At 40.2% G+C, this 21,752-nt stretch overlaps 1 protein-coding gene and 3 non-coding genes across 7 annotated transcripts; all 4 read left to right on the top strand.

The window, feature by feature from the left end:
- The first annotated feature begins 415 nt into the window (after positions 1 to 415).
- On the top strand, positions 416 to 15,195 carry LOC142102396 (PABIR family member 2-like). Of its 4 annotated transcripts, none has more exons than XM_075187261.1 (10): positions 416 to 743; positions 2,469 to 2,547; positions 4,436 to 4,492; positions 5,661 to 5,704; positions 6,063 to 6,117; positions 8,838 to 8,939; positions 9,455 to 9,543; positions 11,384 to 11,445; positions 12,236 to 12,329; positions 12,594 to 15,195. In XM_075187261.1, the coding sequence occupies exons 1-10, from the start codon at positions 652 to 654 to the stop codon at positions 12,736 to 12,738; spliced, it is 819 nt and encodes a 272-aa protein (XP_075043362.1). In that variant the 5' UTR covers positions 416 to 651; the 3' UTR covers positions 12,739 to 15,195. The 4 variants fall into 4 exon arrangements, with proteins under 4 accessions (XP_075043362.1, XP_075043361.1, XP_075043364.1 ...); XM_075187260.1 differs by having other exon boundaries at positions 11,381 to 11,445; XM_075187263.1 differs by lacking the exon at positions 4,436 to 4,492.
- LOC142102666 (small nucleolar RNA U109) lies at positions 9,123 to 9,260 on the top strand. Its single transcript, XR_012679318.1, has one exon. It is a non-coding gene; the product is annotated as a small nucleolar RNA U109 (small nucleolar RNA).
- On the top strand, positions 10,066 to 10,203 carry LOC142102664 (small nucleolar RNA U109). Its single transcript, XR_012679316.1, has one exon. It is a non-coding gene; the product is annotated as a small nucleolar RNA U109 (small nucleolar RNA).
- On the top strand, positions 12,001 to 12,141 carry LOC142102665 (small nucleolar RNA U109). The gene has a single exon (XR_012679317.1). It is a non-coding gene; the product is annotated as a small nucleolar RNA U109 (small nucleolar RNA).
- Positions 15,196 to 21,752: the final 6,557 nt, after the last annotated feature.

The raw sequence follows: 21,752 nt of genomic DNA, 5'->3' as shown, positions 1-21,752 counted from the left end.
ATTTAGACTGTAAGCCCCAATGGGGCAAGGACTGATGTGAGCGAGTTCTCTGTACAGCGCTGCGGAATTAGTGGCGCTATATAAATAAATGGTAATAATAATAGATAATGAAAATTTGTTTCGGAAACCTATTGTTGTAGAGCTACAAGTCTGTGTTCCGTCAGCCAGTTGTCAGGACATCCTGGAAGTTATAGTTAATTGGCAGCTGCTACATAAGTAAGAATAAAACACTTTTTGTTTCTGTGTCTAACTAGCTAGGTTTTCTAAATGGCCGTACATGATTGCCTGTAACAGTGGTTATTTAAATCCCATTATGTTGTGTTATAGGTATGCTAATGCATGTATTTGGTTGGAGTGGGTGGACTCTGCAGCCCCCTATAGTCAGCAAGCCCTGGGCTCTCGTATGAGCGGCGCATGCGCAGAAGGGGGCTGTACTGATTGTGCTGGGCCTGAGCTGTACCGGGGCCTCGGCCTCACATACAGAGGAGGGCGGCGGGAGGTGGGGAGCACAGTACAGATTGCAGTCCGCCTGTAGGTCATGGAACATTGGCTTCGGAAATGCCCATCACCTCTATAGGGGCTTGAAGCAGGGATGAGGCATTGAGGACAGGAGGAATCCGCACTTACCCCAGGGGGCGCATCGCTAACATCATGGCTCAGGAGAAAATGGAGCTGGACGTGGAGGTGCCGAGTGATGGAGGCCTGAGGAGATCCAACAGTGCCCCCCACATTAATGGGCTGAGGTGAGAGGGGTCTCTGGGGTGCGGGCTTCCTGTACTAAGGGACATAGGGGCACATTGTACTGCTGTGAGCTGGATATTTGGGGTGCAGGGGGTCGTGAGATCATGCTGTATATAGGGGGTCGTGAGATCATGCTGTATATAGGGGGGTCGTGAGATCATGCTGTATATAGGGGGGTCGTGAGATCATGCTGTATATAGGGGGTCGTGAGATCATGCTGTATATAGGGGGTCGTGAGATCATGCTGTATATAGGGGGGTCGTGAGATCATGCTGTATATAGGGGGTCGTGAGATCATGCTGTATATAGGGGGGTCGTGAGATCATGCTGTATATAGGGGGTTGTGAGATCATGCTGTATATAGGGGGGTTGTGAGATCATGCTGTATATAGGGGGGTCGTGAGATCATGCTGTATATAGGGGGTCGTGAGATCATGCTGTATATAGGGGGGTCGTGAGATCATGCTGTATATAGGGGGTCGTGAGATCATGCTGTATATAGGGGGTCGTGAGATCATGCTGTATATAGGGGGTCGTGAGATCATGCTGTATATAGGGGGTCGTGAGATCATGCTGTATATAGGGGGTCCTGAGATCATGCTGTATATAGGGGGTCCTGAGATCATGCTGTATATAGGGGTAGGGGGTACTAGTCTCATCTTCTAGATAATAAGTATAAGTGAGGTCCCAGACCGCAGTGTGGGTAGGGGCCTTGTAATACTAGTTTCTATTAGGGAATTCACTAGTAAGGTAACCAATGTTGTACACTGTACATCTATCTACTCTGCAGTATTGTCAGCTCTGACCATCATCTTGCAGATGTACACTGAATTTCAATATTTGTGTACTAATTCTGTGAAACAAAATTATTGCTGTTGTATTCCTACATAGACTTGTGTATACAACTATAGATAAGTAAATGCGTTTTCTCCATTGTTCTTTCTGTATTCCCTCCATTTGCCTTGTATTAATACCACAGTAGCGATCAACACTTGGTATTTTAAATGTGTTAATTAATTTGTAATGTAAAGCATTTCTGTAGCAGTATTACATCATATGTTTCATATAGATGTCTTATTGTTTATGGAGCATTTTCTGTAGTCAGCTGTTGCATCAACCTCATCTTGGTACTAAGAAAGTGTCTCCTGTGCGGGTCTCAAAGACAAAATTTAATACAAGCCAAACAAAACCATAATATGAATGTTTAAAATGTAAAGTACAATTCTACTACTAATTCTAGACAGAATTGGCAACTATGGAAAGATTGAGTGCAACAACAAATCTCCTTTAATGCACAGTGGTTGCAGTACCACATGAAGTCAGACTGTGGCAATGGAGATCTTTCTTGTTTGCCTGTTATCTTTCTACTGGATGCTGTGACGTGGAGATTGGCCTACAGGGCTTGATCAATACATATATTTATTAATAGTTATTTGATATTGTGCTTACATATTATGAAGAGCTTTACAGAGAACATTTAATCTCACACACAGGTTCATTTAATCAGAAGCCAGTTATTCTACTTCCTGGAAGATGACTTTTACCAGGAGAACATACACTGTGCATTGTGTGCAATAACTAATTATGTTAGGGGCTTACATTTGGAGGGAGATATATATTGTATAGAGAGACACATTTATTTTAAATATCCTACGGATGCTTTGTTTAATGTATTATGCTACTTCTCCTATCTAAAAGGTGTTCCCTCCCTCCCCCTTTCCCCTCAGTGATCACTCGCAGGTATTTCAACCCTACATAGTCCGGGCACGAAGGAACAGCACTACTGTAGTTAACCGACAGAGCCTGGTAAGACAGGTTAGATTTCTGTAACCGCACATTTGCTGATGTTCTGACTTGTTTACTTTTTTGATGTACAGTGAACTTAAATATGGAATAGAACATGTGATGAAGTACTAACTATTCATATAGAGTGCATGTTCTCACAAGCAGTGTCCTGTTTTACTTTGTACATGTATGTAGGTGATACCTTTTTTTTTTTACAATGCTGGGTAATATGTTGGCGTTTCATGAACACTAGATAACCTTTATCTAAAATATTAGGCTCATACTAATTTTTTTAGTGTGTATGTGTGTATATATATATATATATATATATATATATATATATATATATATATATATATATATATATATATATATATATATTAGTGTGTGTGTGTGTGTGTTTTCTGCAGGGCAAAGCCCATTCATTTCCGTGTACTGCTTCTAGACTAGTAGGCAGCAGTGGAGAAACACAGGTGTGCCCAGCACAGTTCTGGAGAGCTTAGCATATAAAATATTCTTTGGGAGCATCAGATTTTGGGGGCAGCGATGGATAGACAGATTGAGACCAATGCAGTATTATACTGTGAGTGCAATATGGCATTCCCCCCTGCGCCCCCATTATATTTCTGCTGGCCTGTACTTGTTTTTGTTTTTTTTAAAGAAAATAAATGTCCCCAATAGACAGGTTCTCCCTCACTAACCCATTTTTTTCTTAAGACAATGGGACCAAAGCAATTTTTGTTATTCTTGTCAATGCTTCCAGTATATACAGCACATCGCTTCTCACCTTCACAGAGATCACTGGCATAAAGCCAGTGCAGTATAATGTGCACATTAATTACTTTTAAATGTATGAATAGATGCATGTGAGAATTGGTCATGAAGATTCAAAGCATTAATAGTAATTAGTAAAACCTGTTTGCAATGTACAGCTATTAACTCACACCTTTTATAGAGACAATTGGCTACGAAACTGTCCCTTTGTCTTGTACTTCCTGCTACTTTGCCTCAGTTTATGCTGAAAAACTTTCTTCAGCTTGTTGTTGCAAACAGTTTCTCATGCACATAATGTCAGTGTGTGGAAAGTTCTGTTTACTGGTTTGTTATGAGGATGCTATAGCTGAACTTGGGGGGGGGGGGGGGGGGGAGGTGAAATATAAAATAAACAGTACAACTCTAATAAATAATACATGTGCCATATATTTATGTATATGCTTATCTGTTTAATGGGGATGGAGACCCCAGTCCCAATCGTAATATTTATAGCAATTGCTTGTGAGGCCCTACTACGACAGCTTGGCTGAAGTGTTAGTCCCAGGATTGTATCTTAGTGTGACATGATCGGCTTGTATATTGGGACTCTCTTCTGTTCAGTTATTCTGCAGCCGCCAATTCAGTTGAGCAGTTCAATCCCTTTCAATACAGTGTTGGACATCAGGATAGGTTTTAAGGACCTTGCACGTGGCACATGGACCACTAAGGGATCTGCACCATTGCATTTACTCATATTATTAATAATTATAGTCTTCCTCTCTGACCTCACAATATCGGTAACATGTTCACTTAACCCAAATAGCTGATTAATGCATTATGGATTAGAACAGGAGGTGTGCATGCACTCTGCTTGCTATTACACGATAAAAAAGACAAAATCTGATTGACCTGGAGGGCAGCAGTTGAGCCACAAGTGTAGAAGCCACTTGTTGCCTCCAATGGTTTAAATGCGTGGCTTAAAACCCCTGTTATAGAGTTTCAGTGCAAAACTGTAATAGAGGATTTAATTCCAATTTTAATTGGTGTCATCTTCAATTTAAGAGATTTAGTACTTCAAGCAGGGTAGTATTAAGGCTTATTGCCTTTTGCAGAACTAAATTTGGTGTACAATTGCTCATTCATTCTTTCTGCACAGGTGCCATCCTCATCTCCTGTTCGAATTCCAAGCAGCAGACTGCATCAGCTAAAAAGGGTATAGTATCACATCTCAGTCACGTTTACATTTCAACAAAATTGAAGACTGTGCTCATCCCCCTCCCCCCCACCGATGTGTTTGTGGTCCGATTTGTGTTCTACCACATTGGAAGACTGCTAGGACACCAAAAGTTGGGGTCAGTGATCCCTTTGGAGTATAGATCTACAGTGCATGCAATCCTTCATAGAGTACATAGGAATCCGTGCATGTTGTATGAAAGGTGTGTCCAGTGAACTGTGGTCATTCTTCATAGGGACCAGTGACCGCTTCTTTTAGGTGCATTCTGCTTGAAGTGGAAATGCACTAAACAGACCATGGGCAATAAAAAGAAAAGTCTTAAACTGTTTATTTTGTTTCTTTTTTTTTTTTGGCCTGTCTATTGTTCAATAAAAGGTCTTAAACGATTCCAGCACATTTGGTAAAAATTGTTGAATTTTTATAGCTGCTATGTCAAAATTATAATTTGCAGCATCCGTTTTGTGGTTTCCATTGAAATCTTCAAACTTGGACTTGTTGATTAAGACACTTTAGTGCAGTTACATGTTTATTTCTGCAACAGTTTGGTGGAAGATGCAGTGTAGCCAGGATACCTCTTTATTATGTCATAACCAGAGACTAACCATTCAAATAAACCGTCTACAAGCAATGTACCTGCGTTGGTTAGATGCGTTGTAGCTGCAGCTGTTGTCTCTTGGTCTAAATGCAGAGGATTCTCTACTTGGTTCATAGCTACCTGATGATCAGACCAAAGTGGTCTGATGCATAGACACAAGATGCATAGACTATCAAAGTATGCCTAGAAACCTGGTCCTAAATACAGTATTTATTACACATATTGGAGTAGTTATTGTACATGTGGCGCGTGCCCCTCTGTAAACATGGCAGGGGATTCTATCCATGGATATCAATGAGTTTATTTAACATCCCATGTGCGTGTATACTGGCTACTTATTGGGGTTGCTGCCATTTGATATAATTCTGTTATTAGTCATCATTTTTGTTTACTGTCCTATACAATTTAAGTTCATTATTAAAATTACAATGAAGAAGGCATTAGGGATTTGCACTAAATAATGTTTTTGATAATTGTGTATATTGGTAACTCATCCTAAATGACTTGGTGTAATATTAACTGACGTGTTCATCATTCTTTTGGCTTCTAAAGGAGGAAGGAGCGGATCTAATGAACCAAGAAACAGCACGTGAACGGTAAGTGTTATCTGTTTTTGTAGGTGTGTGGTAAAGTCATCCTTGAGTAACACTGATCTAATTAAAACACACGCTAAGAAGGAATGAACACTTGGCATTAAATGGTGGTTTTATTAAATTGTATGACACATTTTTACTTGCTGCTTGTATGAGCTGTATTTAGCTTTGATGTATAACAGCTAATATAAGAAGTCACATTACAGTAAGTTGAAATTGACTTTGTCTCAGATCAAGCATCCAAATATGGCTGTATGTCTATATGTTGATTATATAACCTTAATTTGCCACGTCAGGCTAAAGTTCCCTGGAGGATATGTGCTGCGATGGTGGTAACGCTTATTTTTCTTTTTCAAATTAGTGAGGTCCAAACAGCAATGCAGATGAGCTTATCCTGGGAGGAAAGCTTTAGCTTGGTAAGAGTCTGATTTTTATTTTATTTATCTTTCTAGATCTGTTCAAACTAAGCAACAAATTGTACCGTTTTTTGTTTTTGTTTTTTTTTACTACAAAATCTAAAATGTTAAGGAATGTATGAACGTTTCTGTACTAAGTAAAACCTTGACCTGAAATGGAGAAATGAATTAACTATAATAACCTTAAATGGTTGGATTGACAGAAAAATAGCTGTAGTAAATAAAAACTTTCAGAAATATACAGACATTGGATTTTTTTTAAGCAGTTTTCTCAATATTTCTGCAATATGTCCCTGTTTCCCCTGTTTCCCTGTGCAGTTAGCACTTCTTTGACTGTAGGGATTGTCTGTGTGTCGTTATAACAAAGCCGGTGTTAGTCATATTATCGCCACTGACTATGCCGACAAACATTTGAACGACAAAAAAATAGCGATGAGTGCGATAGCGATAAGCCTATCATATCAGACAGCCACTGTTTCCGGCAGCTTAATTTATCTCCAGACCTAAAATGTGACTTTTACAAACTTCTACACTAATAAATGGACGTTGCTGGTAACGGCCCTAGAGAAAACTGCGCTTTTGAAGCGGCAATGGCCTAGACCCAACGCTTGGATTACATTATAAAGGCGTTGGGTCCAGGCCATTGCTGCTTTAAAAGCGCAGTTTTCTCTAGGGCCGTAACCAGTGACGTCCTTTTTTTAGTGTAGAAGTTTGTAAAAGTCACATTATAGGTCTGGAGATAAATTAAGCTGCCGGAAACAGTGGCTGTCTGATATGATAGGCTTATCGCTATCGCACTCATCGCTATTTTTTTGTCGTTCAAATGTTTGTCGACATAGTCAGTGCCAATATATCCTACCACACCCAACAAAGCAGCTTGGTTTTATCATAAAGATGTGTTGTTGCTATGGCAGGTTTCAACATTAAACAGTAAAGGGTACAGGAAATGAAACTTAAATGCTGACTGATGGTGATAAGGTAATGTGATGTGATGAGTGGGGGTAGGGTCAGGTCATGGGAAGGTATTGGACCCTCTTCAGTCAGACTGTCCTTCCCAACACTTCAGAGACTGCACAAAGTGGTCAATGATGTGATGACTGCTCACGTGTATCTCTCCTGGACCTCTACTGCATATGGCACTAGTAACCACACACTGCATTCTCCTGTTTTTCATCCTACTTATCAAACTGCTCCTTTAGTGTTTGTTTCTCTGGGTCTACATCTTCTCAGCCTCATCAGTTGGCAGCTCAGTACTGGGCCCTATCCTCTTCATACCACTTCTCTTGGAAAAGAATAAGCACTATTTGCATTTCCTCATATTACACTCCTGGGGCTAGATTTACTAAGCTGCGGGTTTGAAAAAGTGGGGATGTTGCCTATAGCAACCAAGATTCTAGCTGTCATTTTGTAGAATGTACTAAATAAATGAAAGCTGGAATCTGATTGGTTGCTATAGGCTACATCCCCACTTTTTCAAACCCGCAGCTTAGTAAATCTAGCCCCTAATCTTACACATTGACTAATCCCCTTCCTGGTCTTCCCCCTATCCAGACTCCTACCCCTACAATCTATTTTCAGTGCAGTGACTTAACTAATTTTCCTTGCAAAATGCTGTAATGCTTCACTGCTTCAGTCTTTACATTGGCTGAATGTATTTTACCAAATCCAATATAAAATACTACCACACAAAGCTGCATCCACATACATCTCGTCCCTTGTCTTAAAATATGTCCCAACGTGAGGGGGTTAAGCCGATAATCTATGGTCCCTTTCAACATACAGCACTGGTGAGAGCCTCAGTCCCAAGTTAGTAAGCTATGTTTTAATAATGTATCTCTCCCCTCCACCTTTCTCAAGGAAGCCCACTGAGCTGACATTATTTCTTCACAGCAGAATTTGTCGCATGGCATTGATTTTATTCTTCTGGGTTTGAGTTTTCTTAAAGAGCTTAGAGACATGTCGGTGGTGTGCCTTAATGTGCCTCCAGAATGTCTGCCAGCCCCTGCACCACCTCATCATCACCATTTATTTATATAGCGCCACTGATTCCGCAGCGCTGTACAGAGAACTCACTCACATCAGTCCCTGCCCCATTGGAGCTTACAGTCTAAATTCCCTAACATACACACAGACAGAGAGAGAGAGCGACTAGGGTCAATTTTGATAGCAGCCAATTAACCTACTAGTATGTTTTTGGAGTGTTCCTGAGTTTCAGACTATCCACACAGCTTGGCATAAGATGTAATTGCACGTGATCCATTTTTCTTCAGTAAAGGTTGATTTACAATTTGACTTAGTTTGCTAGGGGTCAGTTAAAATCTTTGACCTTTCTGACCCTGGACATCCCGTTTCCTCTGTGTTGCCCACCCCATTAAGACACCACATGATCGCCGAAAAATCTCTCCAAATTTACTGTTTTCATATTCCTAAAGGGACCCATAACAGGTCCTAGAACTATTGAGGTTTGTTAGCTGTTTATAAGTTTGAATAAAGATAATACAGATAGGATTGCACGTCCATCTACATGCTCCGCGTCATAAGACTAAACCAGGGATATTAAGTTATAAGTGACCCTATCAATATTTGTCTGCAAATTGAAAATTAATTCAATAAAAAATTGCTTTTGGCACAGTTTTTGCATACTTGATTTTTTTTGTAAGAAGTTGCACTTTTTATTTGATCTTTCAAAACTTTGTTTGCTTCTTCCATTTCCTTTACAGAGTGATAATGATTTTGACAAACTGGATAAACCTTCATCCCCAAAACGTGTTGATTTTGTCCCCGTGTCACCAGCTCCGTCACCTACCAGAGGAATAGGGAAGGTAATTTAGAAGATTAAATTACTACTATTAATTACCACTATGGTTTTACAGTAAATTCTTATACTAAAGCGGCCACTTATATTTCAGAGCTCCCTTCCATTCTTGGGGGTCAATATTATATTATCTTCTGCGGGCGAAATGGGGGCATCTGGTATGACATGGACTCTAATTGTGGTTCAGGATGTGCATGTTGGATTATTATTGTGCCCTCTATTCCCATAGGTCACATCTTCTCTGTACATGCAATATAATCACAAGGGGTAATCAGGGCTGCCAGCCTTTTAAGTACAGGCTGAGTGGTAGTATATTACCCCTACATTAATAATCAATTGAACCAGCACTTCTGATGTGGGTATGTCTTTAGCATTGAGAATGTCTGATCAGCTCTGTAGCCCTGTAGAACCAGCACAATGGTTTATGATGAAGCCTTTTCATATAAAGCTAGGTCTACGTGAATATGAAAGGTTAATGCCACAACAGATCTGGGGACATAATTATTACTTTGTCCCCCACAGCAATGCTTCTCTCCTTCTCTACAAATGTGTTTGAGCAGTAATGGCTTACCTCCCAGCCCTGTCCCCAGTCCTACAAGACGATTCACAGCGTAAGTATGACACAGTGCTTTGGTGAATGCTTGCAGAATGATAAACCTTTTTGGTATATACATATATCTATCTCATTACAGAGGCTTTGTGTCCCTGTCTTAAAATGTGCATAAAGCACACGTCTGTAGCTACTGTGTCAATAAGACACATGCCATATGTTTTGCCTCTAAAAATGGAAACATGATGGCTCTGTCTTTTTTTGGTTTTCTTTCCAATTACATAAAAAGCAATACGAACAGCGTCTATAGTGGCTGCCCACACATTAGACTAAAAATATACATTTTAGATCTTATAGCAACAGGACCACATTTAAAAAGACAAACAAAAAAAAGCCCCAAACATTCCCTTCCGTGGTGCAATTTTATGACCATTTTATAAGTGATAAAGTGGACATATATTTCAGAACTTGGCTTCCAGTTTCTCTCCGTCTTTCCAGACTTGTGGGTCAGTAGTGTGTTCTGTGGGAGGAGAGGGGTCGTTTGGTATAATGTGTGGTCTAATAGAGGAACCAGGCTTGGATTGTGCATGTTGGATTATTAATGTGCCCTCTATTCCCATAGGGCACATCTTCTCTGTACATGCAATATAATCACAAGGGGTAATCAGGGCTGCCAGCCTTTTAAGTACAGGCTGAGTGGTAGTATATTACCCCTACATTGCTTATTATTATTACTAAACTACTCCGTTAAATGTATATACTACTATCTGTTGTAGTTTGACACATTTGCTAATTTACTCTGGGGATCCGTTGTGGTTTATTTTCTTTACAATATGTTGCTTTAGTTTAGTGGTCCTTTAAACACCTTCTCTTGCATAAAGAAGCAAATTGCAGGATTTATTCAACCATTTTGTTAGCATTTGGTGCTGAGCCATTTCCGGCAGAGCTTAGTTATCTTCAGTTACATTACTGACAGTAAGTCTGTGTTGTGTGATAACATTTCCCTACGTAACCACACCTTTCTTACATATCTGCATTCTGATAAATTGCTGTTCCATATGTGAGTGCACATTTCTTTATGCGCAGTCATACAGAAGGTCATGTGATCAGAATACTGGTGTGTGTGTGTGTGTGTGTGTGTGTGTGTGTGTGTGTATATATCACTTGTTGGTGATAAAGTTCCAGTGTAAGGACCAAAACATCAATTCTTTTTTTCTGGTCCCCTAAGCTATTTGGTGTGTGATTAATTCTGGGTAGTTTCTGCATTGGCTTGCCCTTTTTAAGACCATTGCTATCAGTTTGTTTGGATAAGTGGACCGCTATTGAGCTACCAATTGGCATTGTCTAAGTTGGGGAACAGAGTGTAAAAGGCACTCTGTTATTGACTAGGAGCACAGATAAGCATACAGGCAACATTGTCCTGTGCTAACCCTATAGGGCAGTTGCTGTCTAGTCAAAAAATAAATTCCCTGGATAGACACAGGCTGGGGCATGCACATTTGGTTCCAGGTCTGGAAACGTGTAGTTCAATCTTGTATACACTTATTTAATGATGATTTTAAGGAACGTAAAAGAAAAGGATAATTTCTGTAAACTTTCCAAATGTCTTTATTAGTAGAACTAGCGATCTGATCCATACACTGTCCATGATTAGTTCTACTGCTTCTGTCATGGATTTCTAAAGCATCAATCTTCTGTAAAGACAGTTCTTTAAAAAAAAAAAACATTTTCCCCCCTCTTTTTTTTAGTATGTTGAGCTTAGTTAAAATGCCACCTCCTGTAAAGGAAGAGAAATTACCCAGTAGTCCTCTCTTCCAGTTGTTTTCCATAAACATGTAAGCCAAAAATACTTTCTTTTTTTTCCCCTAAAGCTTTACATTTTTGATCCTTTCCACTAGCAGGAGGAGCCAGAGTCCTATCAACTGTATACGTCCGAGTGCACTTGGTCCCATCAAGAGAAAAGGTACGGTATTATCTGTCCTGAATATCCCCGGTTTATATTAGAGATGAGCGGGCTCAGATTCCGCTAATCCGAGCCCACCCGAACAGAGCGGATCCGAACGGGATCCGAGCACTGTTCGGATATTTCCGGCGGGCAAAAAAATGAAAACGAGGCTCTGTCGTCCAAGTCTCGCGTCCAATCTCGCGAGGGGTGGGAGGGAGGGCCCAGAACAATTCCATCTTGTACCTCTTTTTTTGGGCATTATGTGCTCAAGCTACCTCAGTGCGACCTTTTGGCCTAAAAACAATATTGTGAGGTGTTCAGAATAGACTGGAAATTAGTGGAAATGATTGTTATTGAGGTTAATAATAGCGTAGGAGTGAAAAAAAAAACACAAAACTGTTTTTTGCTAAATAAATCGGAACCAAAACCTTTCGTCAGGTGTTTTGCGAAACAAATCCGAACCCAAAACCTCAAGCAAATCCGAATCCAAAACACGAGACACCAAAAGTGGCCGGTGCACATCCCTAGTTTATATAAACGGCTTCTGTCCTCCGTGCAGACTGTATTACACGTGTGCATGACAGATGTTACTCTTGCGCTCCATTCCATGGTGCAGCAATGTGTCTAGATCATGCTAGAGAAAGCATGTAAGGAGTCATCAGGGCTGCCAGTCATGAAGTACTGACTGAGTGGTAGTATATTACTCCTACACCGTCGTAATTCTGTATCTGCGCACTGGTACAGGATAATGTTGAACCTTGCTGTTATCTCCTGTATAACTACAAACATTCTCTCTTTAAATTTTCAGTTGAAATGGAAATAGAAAGCCAACCAAAGAGATTGTTTCAAGGAACCACCACCATGCTGTCACCTGACAGCACACACCTGTCACACTTCAGTTGGTAAGGATACGTTTGTGTTTGTAAAGTGACCTGTGATGTTTGCCTCCTGGTTCCAATACTTTTTAGATATTTAGCAACACTTGGGATGCAACCTAACTATCCAAATATAGAATAAAATGAATGTTTTTAGGCTGGTGTCCCAGCAATGTTGCAGAACACCAAACTTTGTTAGATGAGTAGCCATCAGGGAAGATCTGCCAGCAGTTATACAGTTTTTACCATGTTCCGCCATTCTCTCACTACTGTTTCTCCATAATTTTGCAGCATATCATCAGACCTTGATAGCAGCAGTAGCATCTGCTCCTCCTCTGATTCTGCCTCCAAGGAGGGCTGTGTGACCGACTCCCCCGTGGCCTGTTCCAACTCCTGCTCCTCGTTCATATCACTGGATGACCTCTCGCCCAAGTGACTGCTGCTTACCCGGACACGTTTCTCCCTCACTCCCCTATTTAAAGACTGTGGCAAAGTCATCAAGTACCCTGGTCTCCTCCGCTGCGTATTAAGTTTTGTCTTTTGTTTTTTTTATCATTTCTGTATATAATTAATAAATTCCCCTCCTAGTGGAAGGACTGTTACGGGACTTTGGAAAGAGGAAGCAGGGGACTGTGTATTTTGTGTACAGAATCGTATGTACAGTACCAGTGTAGATATTTCCTGCTTGTTCCAGGATTATTGTGTCATTTTGAAGTATTGTTTTTGCTCTGTTTATTTAAAGAGAAAATGTTTGGTCTACAGTCACAAACTAAGAATGTAATTTTATTTAGTTTGTCAACAATGTTGGCTGTCTATGAGGGAGGGTACACACAATGCCGCCTCCTCTTGTAAAGTGATCAGTGGCCTGAAGTTTATTCTCTAGTCTGTACCATTCAGCTGGATAACACATATGAGCTAATGTTCAATTATTTCAAGTGAACATGATTAAGTTATGAGGTTGCCCCTCTGGTAACCCGTAAAATATAGAAGCTGCACCACAGGAGAGGTTGTTGCTGGCTGCAGGTTACTTTCATGCAGTAAGTGCAACGTCATCTAGGTGAACATGTCTACCTGCTCTAGTGCCAGCTCTATTTTTGGCTGAAGGTTTTTGCAGCCCACTGATTAACTAGAAAGGAGTCTGTGTTGTCACCAGTAAAAGACTGCCCCCATGTTCATTTTCCCCCAACCTGAACTGGCTGCTTCACCTCAGTATAAGAACACGAGATAGCTGTTAGTCCCAGTTTACTTTGGTCTATGAGCGCAGGCTTGTACAGGAGACCTAGATCACATCACCGTGTGAGGTCACAGGATCGTCATACTAAATGAAGAAGTGTTATGTGCTTCCACAATAGACTCCTACAGCATTCAGTAGGAACTGAACCAAACGTCTCCTGGCATCATCGGGACAATGGGGGCTAGGACATCCATCATGGATATTTAGAAAAACCCATTTGTTAAGTAATTAAATTTGTTTTTGGTTGTCATCGTTGGTTCAGTCACATTGGAGTCTATGCAAATATTAAATTGCATATTTGACACCTGGGTGTGAGCTAGACTCTCCCCATCCACCTGCAGAAATCTTTCTGTATTCCCATTTATGGCGAATCTATTCTTGCTTTTATTTAGAGGGCGGGGGTACAATGCAGAACACATAAAAAAAATGTAATACATGTGTTTGGCAAATATTTTGCGAATCATTACATCCCCGACAATGCATATCTGTAAGTCAATATGCACTGAATTGCATGTTTGCACACAAACTATGTCCATTTGTTTTAGAATCAATTGAAAGGACCACACATCTAATAATAACAATAAGTGCCATATATTAAAAAAACAAAACAAAACACTGGTATTATTCAGAAATGTATATGCAAAACTTGAGGTGACCTGTAAGAGATCCTTTTAAATATCCTCTTAGACATGCTTTGTGCATGTGGTATAGTTTGACACTGGAATCACCCCATGTATAAGTTACTGAAAACAGCAGACATGTGAATCCATAGTACTACACATATAATGACCACTAAACACTAGTGCCAGGAAGGATGCGTGTTGGTGGCACAGTGGTTAGCTTTGCTGCCAACCAGGATTGGATTTTGAATGTGGGGGGGTGCATATGGGGCAAAAATTAACCTTGGTGGGAGTGTGGTTCAGAGTTTAGACACTAATCTCCAATGGGCCGGGGCTTTGTGAGTAATTAAACACTCAATGTAAAGCACTTTATATAGTGCATCCATATTACAAAGGATAATACATGTGGTAGTAATGATAGCAGGAGCATCGGCGTTTCGCTGTATTGACATCAGTGGTCCCAATGTCTGCTCTGTTCTGAATACACTATGCATGCGGAGTGTCCAGTGTTAAACTGCAGTACATGCATGACTATGATCGGTGAATGAGTCCTTAGAGGGGCTAGTGTGCATAGAAAACTATTCACCCATTTTATATAAAATATCTGTAGTTAAGAAACTACAGAGCCACTTGCAGCCTAAGAGCCAATAAAAAACATGAACTTCTAATCCACTATATAGGAAATTAGAATTAATGTAAACTATCTCACAAACTGTCATGTTACGAGAACATTTTACATATGTATTTATGAATGTTAGTGTGTGCGTGTTATCAGGTTGGATCAAAATTTTTTTTTTTAAAATTCATTTCAGTGGCCCCTTTTAAGTTAAAAATTATGTTTATAAATAGTGTACATTTTAAGGTTGCTGAGCATTTATTGTCCGCCTTTTTATAAATAGCCTCATATGTACTCAATTTATTTGTTAAAGCGGCTTTACGTAGGCTAGTCGTCTATTTTGTATTAAGATAAGATTTGCATAAATTCCTATATTTGTATAATTTTATTCTTGGATTAAATGTCTGTATGGTGTACCTGCAATTGTTTTGTCTTCTTACTGAGTCCTAACGTCTCCCCAGTTTTCACTGTGCTATTAAGGAGTTGGGGGCAGTGTTATCAGAAAATAGCTAAAAGGAAAAAAAACTTATTTTCGTATTATAAAGGTATTTAGACATTTGCTTTTTTTTTTTTTTTTTATAGAATATATATATATCTATATATTATATAGTCTGTTGTGTCAGCGACTATCCCATATTTCTTGACACATGGAAATACACAAAACATGACCTGTTCTGTGGATAATGAGGAAAAGATTGAGAGATTGTGGTGAAGCAAATCCCAAACATTTGCCTCCTGTTTTTCTGAAATTGACTCTTTTGCCCTCCTTTCTTGGTGTTGGACAAGCAGAAAAATGCATCTGCATGTGAACAAAAGACATGGAATGTACCGATTACTTTGTGTAAGGGATGTGTTGGTGTGATTGGCACTAATGTGAGCAATCTTAGGAGTTGTAATTGCTTCCCCCTTGGCTACTGTGTCATATTGTCTTACATCCATCTGAGTGATGCTCTTTATGATGTCAGACTTGTCTGCAACAGGGCAATGCCCAACAAGCTCTACTCCTGTGAAAGAGTATTGCATATGAATACTGCTGGTCACACATGTAACAATCAGATCAAATCTGTAAGCAATTAGTTCACAAGAAAGACCAGTCAGTAAGATTACAACGATCCAGTACATGTTATACAGTATAGTAAGGTTCTCTTCTCTGCACTCCCTCTATGATAGAGTTTGGGTGCTGCCAATATAGAGGAGTAGGAAAAAAGTCCCTGTTTTTCGGGAAGACAAGTAACATTGAAAGGAACACCCAAGGCGCAAGTAAAAAGTATGTGTGAAAGTGGAACATGTACAAATATCTGTGTCGAATGTACATCAAAGCATTAATTGGCAAAACCATGCCAAAAGTAAATCTGTTACTTAAATCCTCACTTGATACATATTTTAGCTTTACATGTGTGTTGTATCTGCACCTGAATGGTGCTTCAAATACTGTAAAAGCATCTGGGAAGAGCCACATAAACGAAATCCATTAATTCAGAAGCCAGGATGATTGCTGACAAGGATCACTATTCAAATATCACTTCTCAAGATATATGAACATATATTCATATTTAATCATTCAAAATGTAATGTTAAAATTGGAAAGTATAACATGAGTAAGATAACAAGATCAACAAATTGAAGTTAATTTCTGAGTTCTCCATGTAGCAACCCTATAAATCTGCAATCAATGGTAGTTCAATGTGAGTCACCTAGAAGGGTCTGATTTGGACTCCCTTTTCTGAAGTTCTATATATGTTTTTTGTACTTGTTTCACCCATGATTGGTTTGTGCTTCTTCAGGAGTATATTGGTGACCAACATTCTCCGCAAATTCCGTACAAAAGCGCATGCCCAACACGCAGGGCCCATGGGTTTGTGCACCCAGAGAGGAAAGGATATATCATCTAAAGCAGGCCTGTCCCATCTGCGGCCCTCCAGGTGTTTGTGAAACTACAAGCCCCAGCATGCTTTGCCGGTAGACAACCAGTTGATAGCTGGAAGGGCATGCTGGGACTTGTAGTTTCACAACACCTGGAGGGCCGCAGGTTGGACAGGCCTGATCTAAAGGGTGCCAATAAGAAACTCTCCTAGGAATGTTCTTGTCCACAATAGGCATTCTTCCTTGGGAAAAGTGGCATATGAGAGATTTCCAATTGGACATAAGCAGTGGGATCACAGTTACACATCCCTAAATCACCCCATCAAGATTACAAATAATTATCTGGTGGCAAGATCCAAAATTAAAAGACCATTGAGTGAATACTAGACGAGTCATCAGCCTCATCCTTTGTATTAATTCCCTAGTGCTTTCTCTGGACACAGAGACAGCCTTTGACCACATTAGTTGGCTGTTTTTGATAGAAATCCTTAAGTGATTTGGCTTTGATGGCAATTTTCTACAGGGGAACCGGGCCTTGTTTTCAGGCCCCTCGGACAGGGTCTTGGTAAATGGAGTACGTTCGTCCTCAATTCCAATTTCTAACGGCACTCGTCAGGGTTTTCTCAATTTGCATGACAATACAAGCCCCCGAGCACCAGTTTCACCAATCTGCATAGAGCCACATTTAATAGAGGTCAGGGTTTTCCAGATGTTCGCCTTCATTATATTGCTACTCATTTGGTTTACAAGAGGACATGGTCCGAGATGGATAGATCTGGAATCCTCCTAGTGCAGGATGTTGTTCTTGGGCATCCCAGCAGGTGGTAGACCTCCTCTGATAAGATTACATTCAGTCACTTCATTTACCTGTACGATCTGGGACCACTGTAAATTTAATATTGAAACTAATTCTGTCCCATTCCCAATAAAGCATCTCTGGGATAATCCAGACTTCCCTCCTGGGCAATATCTTCCCTGCTTTTTGCCATGGCAGGACAGAGAAGTCAGGGTAGTTGGAGATGTTCTTGCTTTTGACCAATGCATCCCTGTGATGACTCTAAGGGAGAAATTGATTTCCCATCTATCGGCTCATTTCCAAATCTGCAGGTAAGACATTATGTAGATTCGCTTTGTATGCTGATATAACGAGGCCTCTAACTCCCCTAGAGTCTCTGTGTGTTCACTATCCCCTTCAGAGGGGTGTTATTTCCATCCTATATAATCTCATCACCTCTAAAACAGACCACTGCGCATGAACTTAAATCGGAGGGTGATTTGGGCAGACCACCAGAGGAGGATAGTTGGACGACAATTATGAAAAGAGTCTCTAAAGCCTCTATTTCATCTTTGATAAAAGAAAATGCCTATAAAATATACTTTCGATGGTATCTGGTTCATACAAGGCTGAAAAGGATATATAGTGCCACTTTGGATCTGTGTTGGAGGAGTTGTGGGGAGCAGGGGTCATTCCTCCATATCTGGTGGTCCTGCCCAAAAATTGCTCTGTTTTGGAATGATGCGGCTTCCCTTATCAGTGATCTTACTACAGCTCTGATTAGTAAATGCCCCTGGTCTTGCCTCCTGGGTTCCCTGATGGATGTTCTTGATCAACACTATCACTATCTGTAAACTATTTGTACAGATCCTCAATATGGCCAGGTGTTTGGTTGCAAGCCCAGATTCTCCTTCTAAACAGCAATTTCTAAATAAATTTTGGTATCTGGTATTCGTGGAAAAAATATCTTCGTAATTTTCCCAAATTTTGTGTGATTGATTTATTTACCCTGGCTCCTATGCTTCTCACTCTTCCAACACTCATACCCAGGATGCCTCGGCCCTCTTCCTATAAATATATCCAGGTAATTGGTTTGATTGTTGTATAGTTTAACATTCTATTTCCTTTTAAGTGCCACCCTATCACCGGGGCCCAGTGATAGATCTCGGGTATCCCCTTCCTCCATCCCTGACCCTTTCCCCTTCTTCCCTTACCTCCCTCCCCCAAAAAATAACATCACACTCCTATATTTTTCCTGTAGAGATAGTTCTATCTGTACTTTTGTTTGGCCAATAACCTTAGTGTATTATCAGTCCATGATCCTACTGTGTATTTTTTTTTCCTATCCTGGATATTACATGCTCTGACTTAAATTGCCAGTTCTTTTGGCCCAAAATGTTTATTTTTCTGAGTTTGTGTACTGTGTGATGGAATCTACAAATAAAGTTCGAAAAAAAATAAGTAATGGACTTTATCTCGGAAACCAGAATGGGCAGTGATGACCACAGACTCCAGCTCAAGAGATTTGAGTTCTAATACAAAAGAGTATGGCTACAGAACGAAGGACATCTGCCTTCAATATTCTAGAAATTAGGGCAATATTGCATGCAATTCAGCATTTTCTACTCTTAAAACATAGACATTTCAAAGTAAGACAATCAGACAGTTGTTGCTTATTTAAATCAACAAGGTGGCACAAGAAACAGGACCATGGTGGCAGAAGTATCCATAATTATGTTTTGGGCAAAAAATAATTTGATATTCCTCACTGCATTGCATGTATTGGGCAAAGACAACAAGATAGCAAATTATCTCAGTCCATATTAAGTACATCCAGGAAAATGGGCTTTACACAAGGAAGGATTCAAGCTCCTAGTGTAGACATCTGATTAACTATTTGTTCTTACTGTAGGATCTCATCAAAGGCAAGCACCATCAAAACCTTATCATTAACATTATATTCTGGATGTGACATCTGCAGATGATCAGTTTGGAAGGGATATCTGTCAAATAGTTATTCAGTAAAACTATTTGCATTTGTGCTGTTATGAGCAATCTCCCTCTGTGTCATATAATGCTTGGGTACATGTTATTAGTGGATGGCTGCCATGGAGTGTACAGGAAACAAGCAAATGATTACCAATTAATTTATTTTCCTTGGATACTCCATGGCAGTCTTATGGGGTGTATTTTCTCTGCGTCTACTCAGCTGACTAAGGAGCTAACCCATTACTGGATGGCGTATTCAAGAAAAGGAACTTAACTGTAATGATTTGCTTGCTTTACACTGCTGGGTCAAAATAGGAAGAGTCCAAACACTTTACAATAGTCAGTCAATTTGATTGAATTGTGTGAGCAGCTTAAGATTGGTAGGGTGGCATTAAGAGAAAATAAGGTAATTATTGTATAGACCGAAACAATGGTTCTGTGGACAGGCTAAACTGTAAGGTCACATAGTATATATAACTCTTATAGAAGCTGAGAAAAGTGATCCATACATTAATATGTACTCTAGGCAAATACAAATAGGAACATAAGCTTAGCGTTTGCCCATGTCTTCCTGTGATAACTCAACCCCCTAAAATTGCTGCTGGGTGCGCTGGAGACTCCTATAAGAGGTTGTTCTTAAGGAAAGTCCAAGTCCTTTAGAACACAGGTGGATCTGGAGTGAACAGTTTTCCACTTTGAGAATGTATATAAGAAGGAGCTTGCAGAGCTTACAGCTGATATTTCACAGGTAAGAGACCAGGGGGTAAATGTATCAAGGTCCGATTTTTTTTTACCAATTTAAAATCGCGGCAGATTTTAGTCTCCAAGTCGCCAGTTATATGAAGCTGCAATTTTTACTCTGATCTTCAAAATCGCTGGTCATTTCTGGCGATTTGTTGCGATTTCAAACACTCCCGTGATTAGCAAACCCTCCTGTGTTTAGGTTAAAAATCCCATAGACAACATGCTGCTTCCCAGCTGTGTGATTAGTAAACACATCACTGTTACACTGCCTGTCTATAGAGCCGCAGGTACCGACGGATGTCAAAAGTTTAAAAATAGATAAATGTTCAAAAAAAAAAAAGTGTGAGGTCCCTCCATCCGAGCACTATTAACCCTAGTGCTGCCAGCCTACTGCTCGTTGCGCGAAAATCGGGAAAAATTTGCGTGGGATCCCTCCGATTTTCATGCAACCAGCACTTGGCAAACCAGCCTGGGTGAGTGGCACTATAGCAGGGGGACACGCGGCAGGTGTCCCTCTGCCATAATGACAACCAACCCCAGGCTATTCAGCGCTGGGCTGGATTCTCTAGGGAGTTGGGTCCGCTGAAAAAAACTAGCCCCCTCTAGGAATAACCAGCCCAGTGCTGAAAGCACTAGGGCTCTTCCTACTCCCATGGGCTGTGGGTAGTAGGGTAATATTGGCGAAAATAAAGGGAAAAAAACAAACAGACGCCATTATGTTTTGTGGAACTACAAGTCCCAGCCAGCCCGGGCTGCTCTAAACAGTTTGTGCATGCTGATGCTTGTATAACTACAAGCACCAGCATACCCATGGCAGCCAGGACATGCTGGTACTTGGAGAACCACAATTGCCAACATGCCCACAAAATGTTAAATAAGTCGCAACTCCTTGTTTAAACTACAACATTTTAATAAGAATAATAATACCCCAATAAATACACTAAACACCCTCATTCATGCCACATACATTAATTATAAATACTAAAACCCCAATATATTTACTGATCGGAATTCTTCCTCTTTTGTCAGCAGCTTTTAATCCAAATGTGTTTAAAAACCATGTCCCAAATAATTTGTAATTCCAAATGTCCATGTTTGTAAATATCTTCTCTTCTTCTAGACATCAAGACCCCCTAGTTGCTTGCAGTCTTCTTATCTTCAGGCAACAAGGGCCCCCATATTTGTAATCCAAATCCGGAACATGCTTGAATAAAATCAGAAACCCAATTTACAAACGATGCAACATCTGCTTGTACAGTGAACAAACAGACCGATGCTAATGAATAGAATCCAGCCGCGAGGTCTATTTATAGTCTATGGGGAATAGCCAAACACAGACAAGGACCTTTCCCACTGTATGCCAGCAACCCAAAAGTCAAGGCCTAGAGATGTTATTTCTAGGTTTATTATTTTAGGATAAAATATTTGATAATGGAGAAAGCCAGACACTTGGACATAGACTGTGATACAGATCTATCTGTATATCTCTGAGCACACACTCTCCCAGTTCTGTAAAGGCTGATGGCAAACAGAGCATACTATTTCTGGGGGTACCCTTCTTAGCTATGCACCAAAAAGTAATTTGGTGGGGTGGTGGGTACTTAGAAGT

This window comes from Mixophyes fleayi, chromosome 9, assembly GCF_038048845.1.
Source record: "Mixophyes fleayi isolate aMixFle1 chromosome 9, aMixFle1.hap1, whole genome shotgun sequence".
NCBI classification, from domain to species: Eukaryota; Metazoa; Chordata; class Amphibia; order Anura; family Limnodynastidae; genus Mixophyes; species Mixophyes fleayi.
This window is presented reverse-complemented; position numbering and strand designations above follow the sequence as displayed.

Coding starts and splice junctions, on each gene's coding strand:
- LOC142102396 (XM_075187260.1), top strand. CDS start 652: ATGGCTCAGGAGAAAATGGAGCTGGACGTGGAGGTGCCGAGTGATGGA. Junction 4,493..5,660: donor GACTGCATCAGCTAAAAAGG/GTATAGTATCAC, acceptor TGGCTTCTAAAG/GAGGAAGGAGCGGATCTAAT. Junction 8,940..9,454: donor CTACCAGAGGAATAGGGAAG/GTAATTTAGAAG, acceptor TGTCCCCCACAG/CAATGCTTCTCTCCTTCTCT.